General features: G+C 44.2%; 1 protein-coding gene across 6 annotated transcripts in view; it reads right to left on the minus strand.

The window, feature by feature from the left end:
* Positions 1–20,119, minus strand: part of grid2ipb (glutamate receptor, ionotropic, delta 2 (Grid2) interacting protein, b) — a 44,716-nt gene extending 24,597 nt beyond the window's left edge. For 3 of the 6 annotated variants that reach the window (XM_036132089.1, XM_021318496.2, XM_036132088.1), the window contains exons 1-5: positions 16,541–16,628; positions 15,571–15,824; positions 12,654–12,983; positions 11,369–11,523; positions 1,989–2,252 (exon numbers count right to left, since the gene is read on the minus strand). In XM_036132089.1, the coding sequence (XP_035987982.1) occupies positions 1,989–2,252; positions 11,369–11,523; positions 12,654–12,983; positions 15,571–15,824; positions 16,541–16,625 (1,088 nt within the window). In that variant the 5' untranslated portion in view covers positions 16,626–16,628. Of the gene's footprint in view, positions 1–1,988; positions 2,253–9,954; positions 10,054–11,368; positions 11,524–12,653; positions 12,984–15,570; positions 15,825–15,980; positions 16,106–16,540; positions 16,629–19,577 lie in introns of those variants that run through there. The other 3 variants (XM_036132092.1, XM_036132091.1, XM_036132093.1) reach the window with 3 other exon arrangements.
* Positions 20,120–20,232: the final 113 nt, after the last annotated feature.

Here is a 20,232-nt window from a genome sequence, read left to right on the forward strand (position 1 = left end):
GGGAGTCAGAACAAGGGGAGGCATGATGTTCTGTTTACCGCCATCAAACTTGGAGATGAGGACATGTGTTCTCGTTAGTCATCAGTTCTGGGTCTCCTTCGGTCGGGTTCTGGTGCAAAGTAAAACAGGCTCTTAACATTTTGAGCGCAGATAACTGCAGTGGCATTTCCATCATGGAGGGGGGGGGGGGGTTGCCATGGAAATGACTGAATGCATCACAGCCTGAGCGTGTAAACAGAGGGAAGCCTAAAAAGGTAAACTGCGGAGGGAAAACGTCGACATATTGTCGGGTAGCTGCAGCCCGGGGATGTTATGTAAGAGCAGCTGAATGCAGAGGAGCGCCGCGGGTCGTGTGAGATGGAGGTACCTCCTGTTTCTGACAGAACCACCAGCTGGACTCAGAACACGATGACTGAGCTATAGTCAGTGGTTTTCATCATGATCAGATTCTCAGGCTTTATTTTTACAGCAGCTTTCTTGTTCCTCCGTTCTCTAAACTCTTTTCCTTTTCTCTGATTTTACCCGTCATGTGTCGTCTCCAGCTCTTCCTCTTTCCCTCCTTGTTTCTCGATGGTTCCTAATTGCTCGGTTCTGTTACCCAACACGATCACGGTGTGACCGGCCCACATGATTTCACTCTTTTATGAATAGAGGCGGTTAAAGTGAGTTTCAGCGTGGGAGTTCGTCACCAGCCTTGTAATCCTGCTGGTCCATTGTTGCGTTATTCTCTGGCCGGCTGTGTAATCAGGGAGTTAGTGGGAGCAGATGTTCAGCGGTCAGTAAGGATTCAGGTAATCAGGACAGCAGGTGATCATCATTTGGTGCTTAAATATCTAACAGAGAAAGTGATCAGTCCTCCGACATACGTGACTTTTTTTATTCAGATAGAACTAAAATACACCGCTATATTTACCCAATTAGAAAAACTATGTATGTAGATTTGTTACAATGAATATTTAACATACTAATAAAATCTATAGTATATGGTACTCAGTAATTCAGGATTGGACTTATCTACATATTAAACTATATTGATGATACACTTGTGGTAAAGTTAAAATAGATTAAATCCCAACAACACGATCTAAACTAGACTTTCAGGTTTTCTTCTAATAATATATTTGAACCATGTTGGCATTTTTATTCCAGTTTCTTTGGTTTATTTGTTAAAAACTGAAACAAACTCTAACAAAATACATCTGAATGCATCAGAAAACTACTTGTAATAGAGGTTGTGATGAATAATTATTAAGAATTATTTAAATATTGATATACATTGATTTACATATTGATTATGATGGATAATCAAGCTGTGCAGATAAACAATACATGACAGTAATACTAAATGTAATATTTGTCAGACCAGACATCACAGGAGTTGAAACATTTTAAACGGAGTAAAGAGTTGGTGTGGAAATATTATTTGTGTTTAATGCTTTCTGTGTCGGTCCAATATATTGTCACCATGGTAACACCTGGTGACAATAAAGACTTTCAGCGCAGCATTACAGAGTTTGATCTTTTCTTTCTCTGGAAATGTGATTCTGCATCAAGGAAAAGTTAAATATGTAGAAATCTTTCTGTTTGGTCACATTTTTTATCTCTTCAGGGTCGGCTTTTGTTTTTGTATAAATATTAAAATAATGAGTAAAATACACATATTTCAATTATATACATGTGTGTTTATTTTAATAAAATACATTTAGATCTAAACTTAATTTCAATCAAATGTAAATAATTTTAAGTAAAGGAAAACCAGGCAGGACGCGTCATTATTCAGCTCTCTGTGTGGTTTTCAGGCTTAATCCCAGATTTGGGATTGAACGCTAATCCTAATCAGAGAGTTTAGGATGCAGGAAATAAAAACACAGCAGCAATAAAACCAAAGGAGGATTTCAGCCTCTGCAGGAAAACTGAATCTTCTGCAGTCAGAGAAGAACTTGTTGAAAACTTTGGACCAAAAGCTCCACATGAAGCATTCTGCTCACCTCTGATTGGGTCCCAGCGGGGGGTGTGTGGGCACCCCAGATCCAGACTTCTTTAAGCCCCTCTCCCTCTCTGCTTCGCCTCCATCCCTCGGCACCGAGCTGGCCCGTTTGGACCCGTGCCGGCGGTCGGAGTGGTCCTCGCTGCGGCTGCGGCGGATCCGGCCCTGCGGCTCGCTGATGCTCTTGCTGCGGCAGAGGCGGTTGATGACGTTGTGGGAGACGGCCTCGTCGAAGCGCTGCCGGTGCTTCTTGGGGACGAAGATTCTGGCGAACATGGCGGCATGCGAGGAAGACAAGAGTAAGTTTAGATGTTTGTCCACAGGAGAAGGAGACGGAGGATGGATCTACATCCACAGGTCCAGATCAGTCCATTCTGAAAACCAAAGCTGGGTGTTCAGCAGGTGATTGAAGGAAGAAATGAAGAAATCAGCTGGAACTAATTCAGCTCTACAGGCTTCCCCTTCATGTCTGAGCGCACAAAACAGGAGAAAAGGAGCTTTTGACTGGCAGGTGAGAAGCCGTCTCCCCAGGGAGAGAAGAAGCTGAAGAATGTGAAGCCAGAGGAGAAGAGGAGGAGGAAACTCTGCTTGCTGGAGTCAGACTGCGGCAGTGAGAAGCAGCTCTGCCTGAACACAGCGAGAGGGAAAAGGTGTGGGAGTGAGCAAGCCTGGGAGTTCTCCTCTATCTCTCTCCATCCACGGCAAACCATCCTCCACTTCCGTCCGCATCTGACCTCCCTGTCTGTGAGAACAGAGCGCTCAGCCACCATTTTGGTAAATAAACCCCATGTTTACCTCTTTTTAAGGCTTCACATGTTCAAGCACACGGAAAAAACAGCTACGGCCTTTTTAGCAGAGAAAACAGAGCAGAAGCTGTGATGCTGCAGCAATCTGTGATATTTCACCTCTGGAACGCAGATTTACACGAAAACAGGTTTTACCTGGAAGAGCCAAACTTCCAGAAGATTCCCACTTTTCTACTAGATGGATGGATGGATGGATGATGCATGGATGGATGGATGATGGACGGATGGATAGGTGGATGATAGATGGATGGATGATAGATGATGGATAATAGATAGATGGATGATGGATGGATGGATGGATGGATGATGGATGGATGGATGGATGATGGACGGATGGATAGGTGGATGATAGATGGATGGATGATAGATGATGGATGAATGATAGATGGATGATAGATGGATGATAGATAGATGGATAATAGATAGATGGATGATGGATGGATGGATGGATGGATGATGGATGGATGGATGGATGGATGATGGATGGATGGATGGATGGATGATGGATGGATAATTTTCCAGACCAGGAAAACGACTCAGGTTATAAAACAGAATCTGATTTAAATGAAACGTCGTTTTAATCCAACAATGAAATCAATAAAGTTTTAACTTCTAGAGACAGAAGACCAGCAGGTTCCTGGAGGACCAGCAGGTTCCTGCAGGACCAGCAGGTTCCTGCAGGTCCAGCAGGTTCCTGGAGGACCAGCAGGTTCCTGGAGGACCAGCAGGTTCCTGGAGGTCCAGCAGGTTCCTGGAGGACCAGCAGGTTCCTGCAGGTCCAGCAGGTTCCTGCAGGTCCAGCAGGTTCCTGGAGGACCAGCAGGTTCCTGGAGGTCCAGCAGGTTCCTGGAGGACCAGCAGGTTCCTGGAGGTCCAGCAGGACAGTGAGATGATCGTCCAGCAGCTGTCCTGCTGGATGCTGGCGCCGCCTGGTGGGAGGAGCCTGACACTCTAAAGCATGAAACCCAATCCTCCTGTTGGTTGAACAGGGAACGCCACCAGATCTCTGAGTTTAGCTCCAAGCTTATTTATCATCATCGCTGGGAAAGTTGGGTTTTTAAATTAAATTAAATTAAATTAAATTAAATCAGTCCTTTAACAGGACTTAAAGGGCTCAGGATCAAGACTAAACACACGTGGCCGTTATCTGGATAAATGTCTCTGAGCTAATTTGGACCGCCCTCCCCCTCAGAACCACTTGGGTTTCTGCAGCAGACCCAACCTGTAATCATAGCCCAGAGTTTGCAGAACCTTCAGAACCAGCCTCCTTCAACTGGGCCAGAACCAGTTGAGATGTTTCCCTGTTGGAACCGTCAGCGGTTCTGGTCCTCCATGTGTGCCGGTACCGCTGGTGGCGGAGCGGCCCAACAGCGCCGTTATTTTCATCATGCTGGGCTCTGAATGAGAGAGAGTGTCTGTCTGCACCAGCAGGCCTTCTGTCTGCCTCCCACTCCAGCCTGCTTGGTTCTGACTCGATCCGCCGTGGCCCGCATGAATCAGAGTGTGGGCTTTGAGAAAAACAACACCAGGCGAGCGATTAGCAACGGAGCCGCTATCAGATCAGAGGGACAGGCTGCAGACACGGCTTGGCTGTTAGCTCATTAAGCTGCGTCAGCGGTTTCAGCTGCTGGATAAAGTCATTAGGACACATTTATTCTAGAGAGCAGAACACTCTCTGGAGCTGGTGGAGCACGTTAGTAAAGATCAGATGTTCCTTAAACCCTGTTCTCTTTGTGTAGTTTGGAAAAACAACATTGTTATGGTTCCAGTGGTGCTTTCTCCTGATGGCCTGCGCTGGTTCTGAAGTCTCGGGTTAGTTGGACCACAAAGGGAAGCCGTCACATTTTCACAGGCCTGCTTGGTTTGGAAAGCTGTTTCCCTTAAGAAATGAAATAATTATTTAATTTTAAGTTTTTACTTAATTTTGTTTGATGACCGGAAACATTAAATTTGAAGGAAAGCACAATAAATATGCAGTTAAGACAGAATATTCCACCCAGCGCTGCAGATGTGGAAAAGCCCAATTCATCCAGAACTAAACCAGATGTGGCTGAAAACTGCAGGAGCAAAACGAGGAGGAAGACTTGGCGCTGTAAAAGTGTAAAAGTCATTTTACAGCGCCAAGCCGCTACACGGCTTTTCTGACGTCTATCGTCCATAAAGAGAACAGGAGCACCTCAGGGCCGTGTTCTCTCCCAGTCCTCTTTTCTCTGAACAGCCGTCTGTCCTCCTCTGACCCAGCATGGTGGTGAGTCGGCATTCAGACGGGAGGCGGATCAGCTGGTCCACTGGCGCCGTCAGAACCACCTGGACCTAGACCCGCTCAAGACAGTGGAGATGATGGTGGACTTCTGGAGAAGTCTCCCCACACTGCCTCTCTTCACCATCCTCAGCAACACCGTGTCTGCTGTGGGTCACCTCTGGTTCTGAGGAAGCAGCCTTTCTCTGGACCTGAGCCGGTCCTGTTCTGAAGAAGGTCCAGCAGAGACTGGACCTCCTGCAGAACTCCAGAAGTCCAGCCTTCCCCAGGAGCTGCTGCTCATCTTCTCCACCACCTTCATCCACCCTGGCCTGTGTTTCTCCATCACTGGGTGGTTTAGATCATCCCCAGAACAGAACCGGTCCAAACTGAAGCAACCAGTCAGGTTTGAGAGAGGATCCTCAGGACGGACATTCCCTCCATCCAGAACCAGAACAGGTTCAGGGTCAGGAGAAGGTCAGCTAACATCTCTGTTACTACTTTAAAAACATGTATGGACCATTTTCAGTGACATATTGATAAGTAAAATGTGTCATATGTCTTATAAATCAGAAATTGCAAACATATGCATTCCAGATTTATTACTCTCTGAAACTATGTTCGCCCCCTGCTGGCAGCATTGAGGAGTACAAGCAGGAGCTGTCCATTCAGCACCGCAAGAGAGAAAACAGGAAAGTTTCTCTGCTTGAAGTCGAGAGGAGAGTTTTAATAAACCGGAGCAGAACTGAGCAGCTAAACATATAAAAACAGGTATAGCTGTAGCTAATTAATAATCCATGGTCTGAGCCTTCTGAAACTGATGGGAGGTCACAGTGAACTGACAGATGGTAGCGTATATTTCTGCATCACTTTAAAAAAAAGTGAACCATTTTCCAACAAACGGTGCTGATCAGAAGTTTGCATCCACTTATCATGATCAGGAATCTCATTTATTTTAGGCTCAAACTTAAATAACTTGAACTGGTTTGTTTCCTTTGTGAAATAATCATACAACAAAGATTATTTACAGAATTTTAGAAACAAAAACTAGTTTGATCCTGTTGTGAATTTTCTCTAATCTAGTTTAAACCATGAGATTCAAACATTTGCAGGTAAGTGATTAATATGATCAGGAACAATCCATGAAGCACCAGAGTCACCGTCCACAGTGGAGAGAGTTTAACCAGCGTGGACGGAGAGGCAGCATCATGCTGTGGGCTGGTTTTGATGCCAATGGTACCGATGCAAAGCAGATACAATAACCAGAAAACAACTTCACCTCATCTTCTAAGATGGTAAACCTCAACCTTACAATATCAAAGGTATGTAGACTATACCTCTGTGCCAGGAGATTACAGCTGCAGAATGTATTAAATAGCAACCATCAATGCAATATCAGTAATATCAGTAATATAAGTAATATTGCATTTGGTAAGGACAACTTGGATGCAGTTTCAGGACATAATATTTCATGCTGTGCATGTCTGTAGTATATCTGGCCTAAACATCCCTATCTGCCCTCAGCATGTGCCTTTCTTTAGTGGCTGAGATGCTAAAGCTTAGAGAGAACTGGGAACAATGAAGAAAGAGAAAGGCCTGAAAAATTTAAGTTGATCATAATAGATTTTCAGCAATGACATATTTTATCATCTCTACCAGGAAGAGAGATCAAATATGCAGCCAGGATTGTGTTTCTGATGGATGACTACGTTACAGGACTGAGCTGTAAGTATAACTTTGACCTGTGATCAAACATGTGCACCCCCCCCCCATTCATCTATAAATGGCAACAATAAATATAATACATTTAATCTTCTGATCACAGCGGCAGCATTTTGTAGTAAAGTGCATGACTTCAGTTGCAGAGGAGCTAACAGGATTTTCAACCAACAGTCCAGATTTAGCAGCAGAGCAGTCGTCTGACAAATGCAGTAATAACATGCATTTAAAAACAGGCGCTGTACCTTTAAGTGACTCCTCTGTGATTCTGGAGACGCTTTTTGAGCACTTGCTTTAAAGGAGCTGTCACTTGTTTCACAGACATTTGTTTTGTGTCTTTTTTCGGTCTGTTCAGGTTTAAATTAGGTTGCACGTTGTTGGGCTGCTGTCAGTGTCTATGCAGCTTTGATCAGATCCCAGGTTTCACATGTATCTGCAGCCTGAGCGCAGCCTGCTGGCTGCAGTAAGCACACTCCTGAGATATAAATAAATGTTCTGTGGTTCTGGAAGCCCAGCAGCCCACACACTCCCCCTCTGCTTGCTGTCTGAGCTCCCCTGCTGCTGGCCAGATGTTCGTACCTAGATACCAACACCTCTAAGACACACACTCCCTCCGTGTGAGGAGGATTTGTTTGTACGTGCAGCGGTTCCTTCCAGCATTACCCATTAATTAAAACGCCTATTACTCTGCAACCGACTGCACAGTTGTTGAAACAGCCACTTCATCACAAAAAGTTTTCTGTGCCAACTCATGGAAACTTGTCTGTTCTGATTTGACCTCGTTTGAAGGAACGGAGATCTATAATTGTCTGAAGGAGGGTTGTGGAGGAGGAAGCAAGCAGGGGACAGATTTCTCAGAAGGGAGGAATGACAAGCAGAAAACTGCTCAGAGTAGACCTAATTTCTGTTGGCAGTCTGCATCGGCGGCCCGGATGCAGGGAAGGAGGTTTGCTGGACCGAGCGACACGTCCAGAGATAAATTATTGATGGACGTGTCTCAGAGAATCTCCTGATTTGTCCCGTTTCTCTGTAACATCATCAAAATGACGCTCCGGGGATTTGTTCCCCATTTAAGAGCAAATCTACTCGTCTGAAAATGTCCAGCAGGACCGGGTCTGCTGCTAAACAGCCACACATGCAGGAGGCACAGAGGGGAAAAGTATTCACCCCCTCAGAGGCTTCTTCTGATGTTTCTTTGTTCACTTAAATGTTTCAGATCATCAAACTGATTCTGGTATCATTCTCCCTGGTGGCTCCAGTCCCTGCAGCAGCAGCAGATAGCTGGTTCTGAGTCTTTAACGTCACTGTAGAGGAATCTGGACCCGCTCTGCTTTTCAGAACTGGTTTAATTCAGACACATCAGAGGTTTTTTTCAGCAGAAGAACCTGTTTAAAGTCAGGCTGCTGCGTGAGATGGGCTTAGATCTAAGTCCAGACTCATTTTGTTGGTTCTGAGCTGTTCTAAAGTGGACTTGCTGGTGTTCCTTGGATCATTTTCCTCCACAGAACCAGTCAATCTGAGCTTAAGGTCACAAACTTCTGGTGGTTTTTACCTCCTGAATGAGTCGCTGATACACTTTTGGAATAATTCTTGTGGGTCGGCCTCTTCTGGGAAGGTTTTCCACTGTTCTATGTTCTCTTCATGTGTGGATCCTGGTTCTAACTGTGGTTCTCTAGAGTCCAATACTGTAAAACCAGTAAAGGACTGTCTGATGGTTCAGATACCTTTTCCACCTAAATGAAAACTGCTTTTTGTATTTCTTCAGCTTATCTTTGATTAGTTAAAAATCAGTTTGGAGATCTGAAAAATGTAAGAGTTACAAAAAAATCTAAAACTTGAATAATTTAATTAAATGACATTTTCTATATAGCACCAATTCACACGTCATCTCAAGACTCTTTAAAAAGTTAAATTCAATCAAATATAAATCAAATATGTATCATATTCCCACATAATGTTATTTTCTCATTATGCCAACCATCTGATGAAGTGCACCATACCAACACAGCATGATGCTGCCACCACCGTACTTCAAAGTCGGGATGCTGTTTTCCAGCTTCCTCCGTTTTTCTCCAAATGCAGTGATGATCTTTATGTCCAAACCTTCAGTTTCACTTTCAACAGACCATCAGATTTCTCCTAACTATAATCTGGCTTCTTCCTCTCTGAGCGGCCGTTCAGCCCATGTTGGCCCCCAATTGTTTCTCTGTGGACAACGATGCACTGATGGGCTTCAGAAGCATCTTTATGGCTTGTTTTGTTCCGGGTTGATTCATACCAGAACATCACCTTTGTGAAAGTTGATGGTTTTCCTTTCTGAAGTGTACTTGTTTATTCTCACCTTCCTGCATTCAGGCCCGCTCGGTCCTGTCTCATGACAACAATTCTTGAATCTACGATCAATCTTATTTGTTTTCCAATGCCAGTAATAAATAATAAAGTGGTTTGTTCAACAATGGAAAGGTCCAGCTCCCCGTTTTGCCTGTTCCTCCAGAAGAATGGGGAATTGGCCTAAAACCCGCTGTGCTCATGACCTGCAGCTCAGACAGCATGATTATCAGAAGGGAAGCTGACTGAGCAGCATGAGGCATTGATGACGAGGGAGACGGTAATAAAAGCAGCTATGATGAGATCATGTGCTTGCTGATCAGGCACTGCAGCCTAAACTCAGGCTGATAACACATTGTCCATCTGTCTTTGAAAATATTCTTCATTTATAAATGAGTAACCATCTCATCAAGTGAATTTTTTTTTTTTTTTTTGCTCCTGCAAACATAAACTAGAAAAGGAAACAGATCCACTCAAAGAAAGGCGATACATGATAAAAAAATACTTTGAAAATATGAATTTGAAGTAAAAAACAACCAGTTCGGGTAATAATTTCCTCATTGTAGGACGATCCTGTCTGAAATAATGGAGTAAATCTCAAAGAGCGTGATGAAACAGACGATGCTGAAAACGCCTGAAAACCTTCTCCCTGGCTGGGAGTCGAGATGTGCTCACTAGCAGTTTTTGCAGTTTCTTTCCTTCAAAGACTTGTCAGACTAAACATCTGCTCCACATCTGTAGACCTTCACCAGAGCTTTGCAGGAAGCCGAGAACATCCCAGGCTTTGTCCTTTACAGGAGTCCTCAAAATGAGGAACAAACACGTTTCACACAATTTTAAAGAAGCCAAGACAGAGAAGAGAAAGCGTAACTCACCCTAAGCAGTCCATGGCTTCACCTGTCACCTAGCACCTGCTAATCATCGTATCCACAGATGGCAACGCTGGGGTCCGTCCTGTTCTGTGGTAGAGAGGAGGACCTTCACCGCACCATGACCACAGAGAGATGTCTGAGCTCTGAGCAGAACCAGGAGAAGAAAGTCCCCCGAGAGACGGAGAGAGGTAAGAAAGTTCTGCCCTAGGTGGACTGTGTTAACGCTACCGATGAGGAAGTCATTCAGGAGATAAACTGGCCCGCCTCTCGCTGATGGAGATCCTTCTTTCAGGATATTTATAGAACTAGAAAGAGCTGCAGGTAGACTCAGTAGTAGTAGTGGAGGAGGACGCCAGCTCAGGGAGAGAATAAAACAGACGGAAGAGCAAATCATCTGGGAACCAGGACAGAATCCGGCTTATTTTGGCGTAAACAGAACTGGCAACAGGATCAGTTGTCCATGTTCAGCTTTCTGGCGTCATTCAGTCCCATAGGAAGACTCTGCCACATGCCTACGAGCAAAACCTGCTGGACGGGTCCGTTCTGTCATCTGATTGGTCCGCACAGACAGAGCGGCGTGGTCATGATGACCGCCGTGTCCACGACACCAGGAGCCTCTGTGGCTCATCATCAGACGCCTTCATGCTGCTCCCTCTGCCAGCCGCCGTTTTACTGCCGGAAACCAAAGCCTGTTCCTTTCTGCTCATCCTCAGCACAGTGAGAGCAATATTCACAAACTGCCTAGTAAAAGAATTCATACCCGGGGCCAAGCATGCTCCCAATCTACCCCAGGACCCCCAGCAACGCCACTAGTGCCACCGTATTTCAAAAAGAGACAAAGTATTCATAGACCTTAAACTTTCACACATTTTGTCACATCACAACCAGAAACTTCAGTGTTTAACTGAGATTTTATGAAATCAGCAAACCAAAGAAGCTGACCGTTCTAAAAGGATACATGGGTTTGAAATGTAATAGTATAATATGAACTACTTAAAGCACGCCCAGATTAAGATTTCTATTTGAACGAAAAGGAAATCATGATCCACTTTCCTTCTGATTTATAATTAGGTTCAACTTTTTGATTTTAACAATTATAACAGATTGAATCTTGGCTGTAATGTGACCAGCTGTGAAAATGCAGCAGAGGTTGAGCAAAGCGTCCTGATTGGTGGTATTTTGGCTCAGCGGGAGCACATTATAACAGATTCTTCCTTCTCTTTGCAGACTGACTGGAAACAGGCTGACAGGAGCATCTGTTGTCAGGCTGTCAGTGAGGGACTGCAAACTGGGAACCGCAGAGCAATGAGGATCCACCGGCCAGACATGGTTGGGTTTTCTAGAGAAACGCTTTCAACACGCTTCCTTCCTGCTTCTTGCCCTCCTGAGTGCGGCGGTGACGAGCTGAGACTCGTACCTGATGCTGGAGATGAGCTGCCGGTGCTCCTCGGTGGTGAGGATCTCTGGCAGCACCGACGCCAACCACTCCACCCGCTTCTCTGCTGCGTACTGCTTCAGCACAGAGAAGAGCTTCTCCTTCACCTCCGGATCACTGCCCAGAATCTGCTCCACCTGATGGAGACAACCAAGGTGGAGCTTGAGGACAGTGAAGGATGGAGGCACCGCTCCTGACTCCAGCGTTCATCAGAGCTGATAATTACTGGTGGTGGAGCCTGATGTCCACCGAGCAGCAGCAGCTTCTTTAAGCTGAGCAGGGGCTGAAAGTCTGGACTTTTTACAGATTTTAAAAACATGAACACCAAAACAAAAGATCAGATTTTTACTTTGAATATAAAAGAAATCTCACATAAATCATGATAGTTTATTGAGAATAACTTTCCTCTGATAAGTGAGAATATTTTAAGCCCCAGTAATGGGAGGAAACGTGAGCAGCCAGCGGGTTTTACTGCTGCAACCTAATCAAGTCCAATCTTAACTATATTCAGGAAACCAGAACCTCAAACTGAGGTGCTGAAGATTCTCATACTTGATTCATTTTATAAAACTTTACAGAGTTTGAAAAGGTTGACCAGAGAGGAATCCAGAGTAACTTCTAGACAGCTGAACTCCTCTGATTACACCGATGTTAACTAATATGGAAATAACTGTGATTTTAATAACTATACGACAACTGTCGTCAAGTACTGTAAAAAGTGGAGGGAAGCGTAGAAACATACTTCCTGCATTTGTACATGTAGGTTTACTAACTCCATCCTTCAGCTGTAAAACACGGCGGTGGCAGCATCATGATTTGGGCCGCTGCTGCTCTACGTTCTGAATTAGGAGCCAGCGGTCAGGACGTCAGTCAGTTATGAATAAATACGCTTCCTCCCTGCTTTTTACCAGCAAACAGCCTCACAAATGCAGATAATACTCAACATGTGGCTCTGATGGAAGAGGCTGGAGGAGCTGGTCATGTGGGAGATTCCTCATCATCCCACGACTAGCTGCCTGCAAAGAAAAACGACTAAAACCTCATTAATGAGACTGATTACAAGTTGCTGCAGTCACTGATCGGCTGTTTATGAGGCTCCGTGCATCACGTCTATAAGCTGATGTAATGAGAAGGCTTCACCAGTCGGTAGCATTTCTAGTTAAATTGTAATAAGAAGAAATATTTAATAAGACACTGCTTCACAAAATGAGCCAGAAATCGGCGTGACTGTTGAAACTGAAGGATCCCTCTGTGCCTCAGCCGGTACCTTCCTGTTGAACTCCAGAGCCTTGTGCTTGCGGTCCAGCCGGGCCCACTCTCCTCCCACCTGGCTGTCCTCCAGGCTGGTGCTGCGCTTGTGCCTCGGACCCAGACTCAGCACGCCCAGACGCAGCGTCCTCCCCTGGGAGCCCTTGATGAGCGTAGCGGCCATCTCATGGTGCCGGACGGGGATGCCGTTGACCTCCATGACGTAGTCCCCGGCCCTCAGGCCCGCCCGTCCAGCTGGAGAACACGGGGAGCAGTCCTCCACCAGCAGGGGGCAGTCTCCCACGATGGTAAAGCCAAAACGACCATCTGGTCCTGGTATCACGTCCATCTGTACAGAAACAGAAATGATTGACCACTGCATAAAGTCTGACTGATGAATCTCCTGCTGTCAGATCCTCAGGATCTTTCCCTCTCAGTAACAGAACCCAGCTTTCATGGATCGCTGCATCCAGATACAAATGTTATTGTGATTTAGATGCACAAATTAAAGCACAACTACAAAATAACCCCTGTTATCACTAGTTATCAGGATTTCTGTGCAGCCATTGGCGCCTTTAACACATATTGGACCCACTGTGCTGACGAGCTTCAGCTGTTGGACAATTGCAGCAGAACCAATGAGCTTCTGGATAAAACGGGGTTGAAAAGGACGAGTGGAGGCGGCGCCGTGGACGCCACAGCTTCCTGGTGGGAGAACCGGCAACCTTTGGGGCCTCTAACCAGTGGGCCACCCCTCCCTCAGCTGTTAACACAAGAACATCAGGCTATCTGCTCCACCAGAGCCTAATCACTCACCTTTATCAGGTACACCTGTCCAGCTGTTTGCTAACGCAGGTAACATATCAGCCAATCACATGGCAGCTACTGCATCTGGGCATCCAGGTGTGATCTAGACAGCTAGATCCATCAGAATGAAGAAGAGGCCTTTAAGTGACCGAGAACCTAGAATGGTTGTTAGTGACAGACGGGCTGGTCTGATTATTCAGAACCTGTGATGAGATTCTAACCCACAACCATCTCTCAGGTCTACAGAGAATGGTCTGAAAATCAGAAAATATCCAGAGAGCAGGCGGCGTGGGGAGGAACACGCCGCGCTGATGTCAGAGGAGAACGGGCCGACTGGTTCCAGGTGATGAACAGCAGCTGAGAGAACCACTGGCTCCAACAGTACCGGTGCTGACCGGGTCCATCGTCTGATGGTTCCTCCCAGCAGGATGATGCTGCTGGGTTCTGGTCTCCATGGACCTTACCAAGCTCCGCCCACAACTGACCTAAAATTCTGAAGTCTCACAAACAAAGCCTCGCAGCGCTTTAATTCTACGGAAGTTTCTATGTAAACATGGCGGTTTCCACTTGGACTGATTCTTTGCGGAGTATTCCTGACTCGATTAGTGCGTCATTTCTGCCTGATTTTGAAAAAATATCATCGACAACAATGGACAGAGGAATTAACAAGTTCATGTCATCATTTTTGGATGAGTTAAAGGTATTTGAGCCACGCGATGCCTCCAAAGTTGTGCAGGTCACAGCAAAATGCTATCGGTCGATGAGGAAAACGGCAGACCCTCACACCCTCAGCATTAATATAGATGTGGACAAGATAACTGATGCCTATTGTTCTTGCAAGGCTGGGTAAGTTGTGCATTCATCGTTTTGTCTGTTACTTTTGAAATCCGTGGATAATTCCTGTGGTTTGTTGGCAAATGTTTGTGTGGCTAGCCTGATACGCTGTACTTGGTGCTAGAGTGGCTAACACGAGGAACAGTTTCGTCCAAATTGTGTGTACTAATAAGCTCTCTGCTCTAATCGATGGTCTCTTGTCTTTGCTGTCCTGCCTACTTGCACTTTCCGATGCTCTTTTTGGTGCGCGCCTAGCTTTATGCACTCGCGCTCTGTCTGCTGGTGTCGGATAAGGATGGGACGCTGTTGGCCCATCCCCGCCGACAAAATGCTAATAAATAAATAAATAATAAGCAATAAGTATTATTGCTTTGCTTTAAGTATTAAAGCAAAGCAATAATACTTACACCAGCACACACTCCCTTGTTCTTGTTGATCCTACGAAGGTTGAGCTGCTCGTGTGGTCGTGCACAAGCTTTGATCCAAGCCCGGCATTCTGCACCTGATTTTGGAAATCTGTGAATTTTCCCACCACAAATACGATCAGGATATCTGACATCACCAGTACAGATACCCCACTGGCAATGGAGAACCATTATTTTTTATTATTTTTCGATTATTAACTCGAAAACTTTATGCCGGTATGCTAGTACAGCAGTAGTCTAGCACTACATTAGCTTGTGTTTGTGAGACTTCTTCGAACGTTGTAGCCACTCTATGACGTAGAATGGGCATCAGCCAATGAAAAGCGGCCCCTCTGGTAAGGTCCATTGTCCCCAGATCTCGGAGGTTCTCATCATGGATGCTCAGCAGAACATCTGCAGCAGCTGTGATGCTTTCACCTCAATATGGACCAGGAGCTCAAAGAATCAAGGCAGAACTGAAGCCGCGTTACTTGACCAATAAACCCGATTCTGGGTTCAGCCAAGTATCTGTGAGGCGTACCTAACAAAGAGTAGAGAGGCTTTAAACCTGAGTTTCCCTAAAAGGAGAGACCTTTCCACACCAGGACTGTCCGTGTTTTAGTGGCTGAAGATGTTTCAGCTGAACGTGACTTTCCTGTAAATCTGTTAAAAATGCAGCCGCCTTCCTTCAGCCCGCTGAGCGGCAGTGCAGCAACAGGTGGGGGCAACACGGTGCTGTGTCCGAAACATTCTCTGCTAAATCTGTAAAAAGGGATTTAACCAGAGGACCAGTAGGGCGGACAGTTTTAAAGGTTTTCATAACCTGGGACCCAGCTAATGCCAGTAAATAACCTATAATGTAGATTTTAAAATAAGTAGCCGCTGCTTGACCTGCTGGACTCGAGACACCACTCCAATGCTGGGCGGGATGTTCTTCTGGGTCTGAGCGATGGCGATGACGGCCTGCGGAGCCAGAGTGGACACGTTGTGGCCCTCGATCTCCAGGACCTGATCGCCTGCCTGCAGCCCGGCCAGGTGGGCGCTGCTGCCCTCCTCCACCGACAGGATGTAGCTGGGCCCGGTACCGCCGAGCTGGAAGCCAAAGTCCTCCGGCCAGCCCTGGTTGGATGTTGGCATGCTGAGGACTTGATGGAGGGAAAGAAAGAGACGATGAGCTGGCAGGTTACCCGAAAACTTCACAACGTGAGATCCTCTGATGCAACGCTGCTTTACTCTCACAGATGGGCTCTGAAATAAAAACCTACAATAAAGAACTTCAACACAAACTAAAAGCCACTTACCCTTTGCAGCCCACACATTCAAGTCTAGCTCCATTAAAATGACCTCTGAAATATATAAAGGTATAGAATCTGATTGTTTCCTGCCGTTGTCTTCCTGTCATCTCTGCTGTCTCTGGATATTAAAAGCTTAAGAACCCTTCACCCTGAACCGTGACATGCTCCGCGGTACCTGACCTGGTTCTAAAAGCCACCGCAGCCAATCACATGAAGGCATGACAGAGATTATGACCTTAATTAGCCTGAAAGACAAACGTTCCTGCAGAAATTAGCACACCGCCAAGACATTTCCATTAAATGGTAATTATGCTGCAAATGAAACCAGAACAGGCTGAGCTGGAGGTCGTGTTGAAGACAGGATTTAATTACGATTAACTAAAGAGGAACATCACAGAGAGCAAAAGTCTCACAACAAATCAGCCAAATACAACAGGCTTAGAAATAATTGTTAACATGACAAAACTGCCTGATCCAAACTGCTTTCAGCTGCTAGAAATGAATCCAAAGTCCCATTAAAGTGGCCGGATTCACAGAGTTCTTGAAGCTGGCACAATAAAACTTACAGAAATCTTTAGATGGACACCGAGGGCCACGTTTGTTTTGCCGAAACGAGTATCTGCCCTTTTTATTTTGCAAAAACTTCTTCATCTTGCTTTTTGGTGAACCTGCCGGCAGGCGAGAAACCGATCTGTCCACTCAATGGCAGCGAAGACTTCAAAAAGATGAAAATCCCAGCTCACTGAAGTCAGGCAGAAAAGGTGACTGATTGAAAAGATTTCCCCATTCCTCCACCCTAAAAGCAGAGCAGCTTTGTCATGAGCGAAGGGTGAGTGAGCATGGAGAAGCAGCGCAGTCTCCCTGTGAGTGTGTCAAGGAGTTAGTCCCGCGTCTCATCCCTGATTCATCCTACGGCTAGCCAGCTTGCACACTGGTAATCAGAAAACTGGGACGCTTGCACCCGTGCACCTCAGTTCCTTAATAATTCGCTCTCCAAAAAAAGGCTGTTGTAAGGCCTCATTTTTCTATAAATACACCACAGTGTCTTTCTCCTCCTCCTCCTCTCTCGACTAGGTGGCTCTCCGAGGGACCGCTCCTGGCCCAGAATCACTCTGCGTCGCTGCAAGGAAGCCTGGTGAGGACTAAGTGGAGCATATGCTTGCCTGGAAGTCTGCGTGAGTGTGTGGGCACGCTAGAAATGTCCGGCCCATTGAGACAGAGTGGGGGCAATTTAAGCCTTCAGCCTGTAGGATTAGTAGGATTATCATCTGAATCTCCAGCCATCCTCCACCCCCCCTGTCATTAATACAGCAGGCCCCCCATGAACAAACTGGCTCAACTGAAACCCTGTCCTGCTACTGAAATGCATAATGATCCCAGATTGGCTGCAATAAACTCAAACATATATGATCAGGACAGCCAGAAACATCCTTGATTAAAACCAAAGCTTTGAGTTCATTTGTTTCTCATTTACCAACCGTAATAACCTCTGAGCCACAGTTAAAATTAATCATTTAAAAGTAAAAGAGGGAACTAATGAACCTATACTGTGCAGCTAAAACATATTTAAGTTAGGTATTTTTTGCATTTTCGATTTATTTGTACATAATAACTATAAAAATATTGCAGTTTACTCACTCGCCACTCATAAAATATAGAATCTACATCTTGCTATTGCAAAAAATATTTTCATTATCAGCCACACTTACCAACCTTCAAATTGGGTTTTCAATTAAACTTTTAAACAGCAAAACTTCAGGGGACACAGCAACCTGCTAGCAGTTAGCCTAACCACTGAAACAAGCCCTGATATTTATCCTAAATAACATTTAGCAGCTTTTTAATACTAAACATATATTGTAATAACAGACAATAAGTAAAGTTAAAAAATTAACCTCAACAAAAGTTAGTGTTTTAACTGCACTTAAAAACTGGTGCGTAAGCAACTAGCTAGCAGAGATAGCTAAGATTTGCTAACAGTGCAAATATTTTGCCTCAGCAATATTTAGCAGTATTTGATTTTTTTTTTTTTACAAAATAAGAGGCATTAAGTAATTACTAAGTAAGAAAAATTATTAATAAGATAAATTCAATAATTTTCACCAGATGAAATATGAGAGACATGAATTAAAAGAAACGAAGGAACTGTGATTAGCAACTAGCTAGCAGATAGCAGAAAACTTAACTGTTATAATTTGGTGACATTTCCTCTCAGAAAATGATAAAACTGTAACACTGTGTGTTGAATATCGCATAACTAACTTGTTCTAAAGCTGGTTCATATCTCCAGCTAATCGGGTTTTATTATTACATAAAATAACTTGAGATTTTTTATTAAACCTTTATTTAACCAGGAAAGACTCCATCGAGATTAATAATGTCTTTTTCAAGGGAGACCTGGCAAAAAAATAACTAATTACATTACATATAATGCATTTTATATAAAAAGCATCCACAAAGACCAACTAAAAAATTAAAACTGTAAAATCTTACATCAGACAGAATAAAAACAGTTAAAAGTAGTCATCTGAAAGAAGTCATCTAAAAATGTAGCTTTAAAATAATTCAAGAACGCAACCAAAGCCGCATTTTGAGGTATTTGAGTCTTGAAATACTGAAATAAAAGACAGCAAAGATTTGCTCACATTATTTCTGAGAGGTTGTTAAAAAAATATAACACAAGATGTGTCACAAACCCGTTAGTAATTTCAGAAATACTGAAATAAGTTTGTAAACTCACTCAAAATATAGCCGGGTTCAGATGATTTAGCAACAAGGGCTTCTTTCTCAGAGTCACATCAGCCATTAAGCATTTATTTGCTAAAACTTAGCTTTAATAACTTTTAGCAAAAAGCTACCTGTGGCCAAAATTATGATTAATTAAACTATTTTTAACATTAATTGTCCTAAAATTAGCTGAGAAAAACCTAAGGATCACACTAAAACTTTTTAGTCGGTGGACTGACAGCTTCATTTACTCTGGCACCAACAATTATCAGCTGGTCAATAGCTTTGCAGTTGGGTTTGCTTTAATAATATTTTACAAAATCTTTATTATATGTGTGTTGGGAACGTTATACTGTTATTTATCCTGTAAGTTTGTAACGTAAATCCTACTGTTAACCAGGAGGTGGAGTTCACCAGACTGATTACAGATGACCCGTTTCAGTAGGACAGATAAACCTATATTATATATAGGTTATATATAACCTGTATTTGTGGTAAATATCATTTAATGTTATTGAAGGACATAATATATATTAAGTCACGTAAAAAGTCCTTATAGGACAAGAGAAAGTCTTGGGGAAGAGTTGTATGGCGACCGGAGAGTAAAGTTATTAGTGGCGGAGAACACGGTGTAAACAGGAAGTGCGTTAGAAACTGAATAATTGAACAGGACGAGCTTCATAATCAAAACTTCAAACTAAGCTTTCACTCATGCCTCAGGCAGGACGGTTCACACGTACCAACCAGCAGACTGATACAGCGAGCATTATTTAACTGCTTTAACTCTCAAACTGTGCCGGTACAAACACTCACAGGATCAGGAAGTAAACGTTAGCCAGAATCACATTTAAAAACGGTTTTCCCCACCAGCGTTACCTTTTTAAAGAGCAGCCACAGATGTGCACGCAGCTCCTGAGGGATGTTCTCCTGCCAGACCGGAGGGATGTAACCGGAGCTGTCGGCCAGGTATGCAACCAGATCCAACAGGTGTTCTGTGATGCTCCGCGGCTTTAGGAGCAGCCGTGGACGGGAGAGACAGAACAACAACCTGTATGTGTGTCCAGACGGTGGCCTTCACCCTGCAGCGTACCCAGGGTACATATACAACTTTTTATAGTAGTGAAACACAACAAACTATTTTATTCATGCAGCTTAGCCATGGCAACAGTTGCCTTGGAAGAATATTATGGGCTGGTTTGATGCTGTTGTCATTATCATTACATGACCACGTATTTCACGCTGACTAATGCTTAAGGTAATGTAACACACCGTACACAAACACGGTTTCTTGATATCACTGTAGTTTCTCACACAATTTTTTAAATAAAAATCTATAACCTGATTTAATTACTATTACTTCTTCTGCTAACAAACCTTCCATTTTCTACTAGTATTCTTCCAGTGTTCATTAATTAATATTTTTGGCCAATAAGCTCTGGAGAAAAAGAACCCAGGTGTAAAATGTTGGTTAATTAGCCGGGCTGCAGACTACTTTTAAAACCCCACCTTGACAGGAGTAATGGATGGCGCT

This window comes from Fundulus heteroclitus, unplaced genomic scaffold (assembly GCF_011125445.2).
Source record: "Fundulus heteroclitus isolate FHET01 unplaced genomic scaffold, MU-UCD_Fhet_4.1 scaffold_47, whole genome shotgun sequence".
Taxonomy (NCBI): domain Eukaryota; kingdom Metazoa; phylum Chordata; class Actinopteri; order Cyprinodontiformes; family Fundulidae; genus Fundulus; species Fundulus heteroclitus.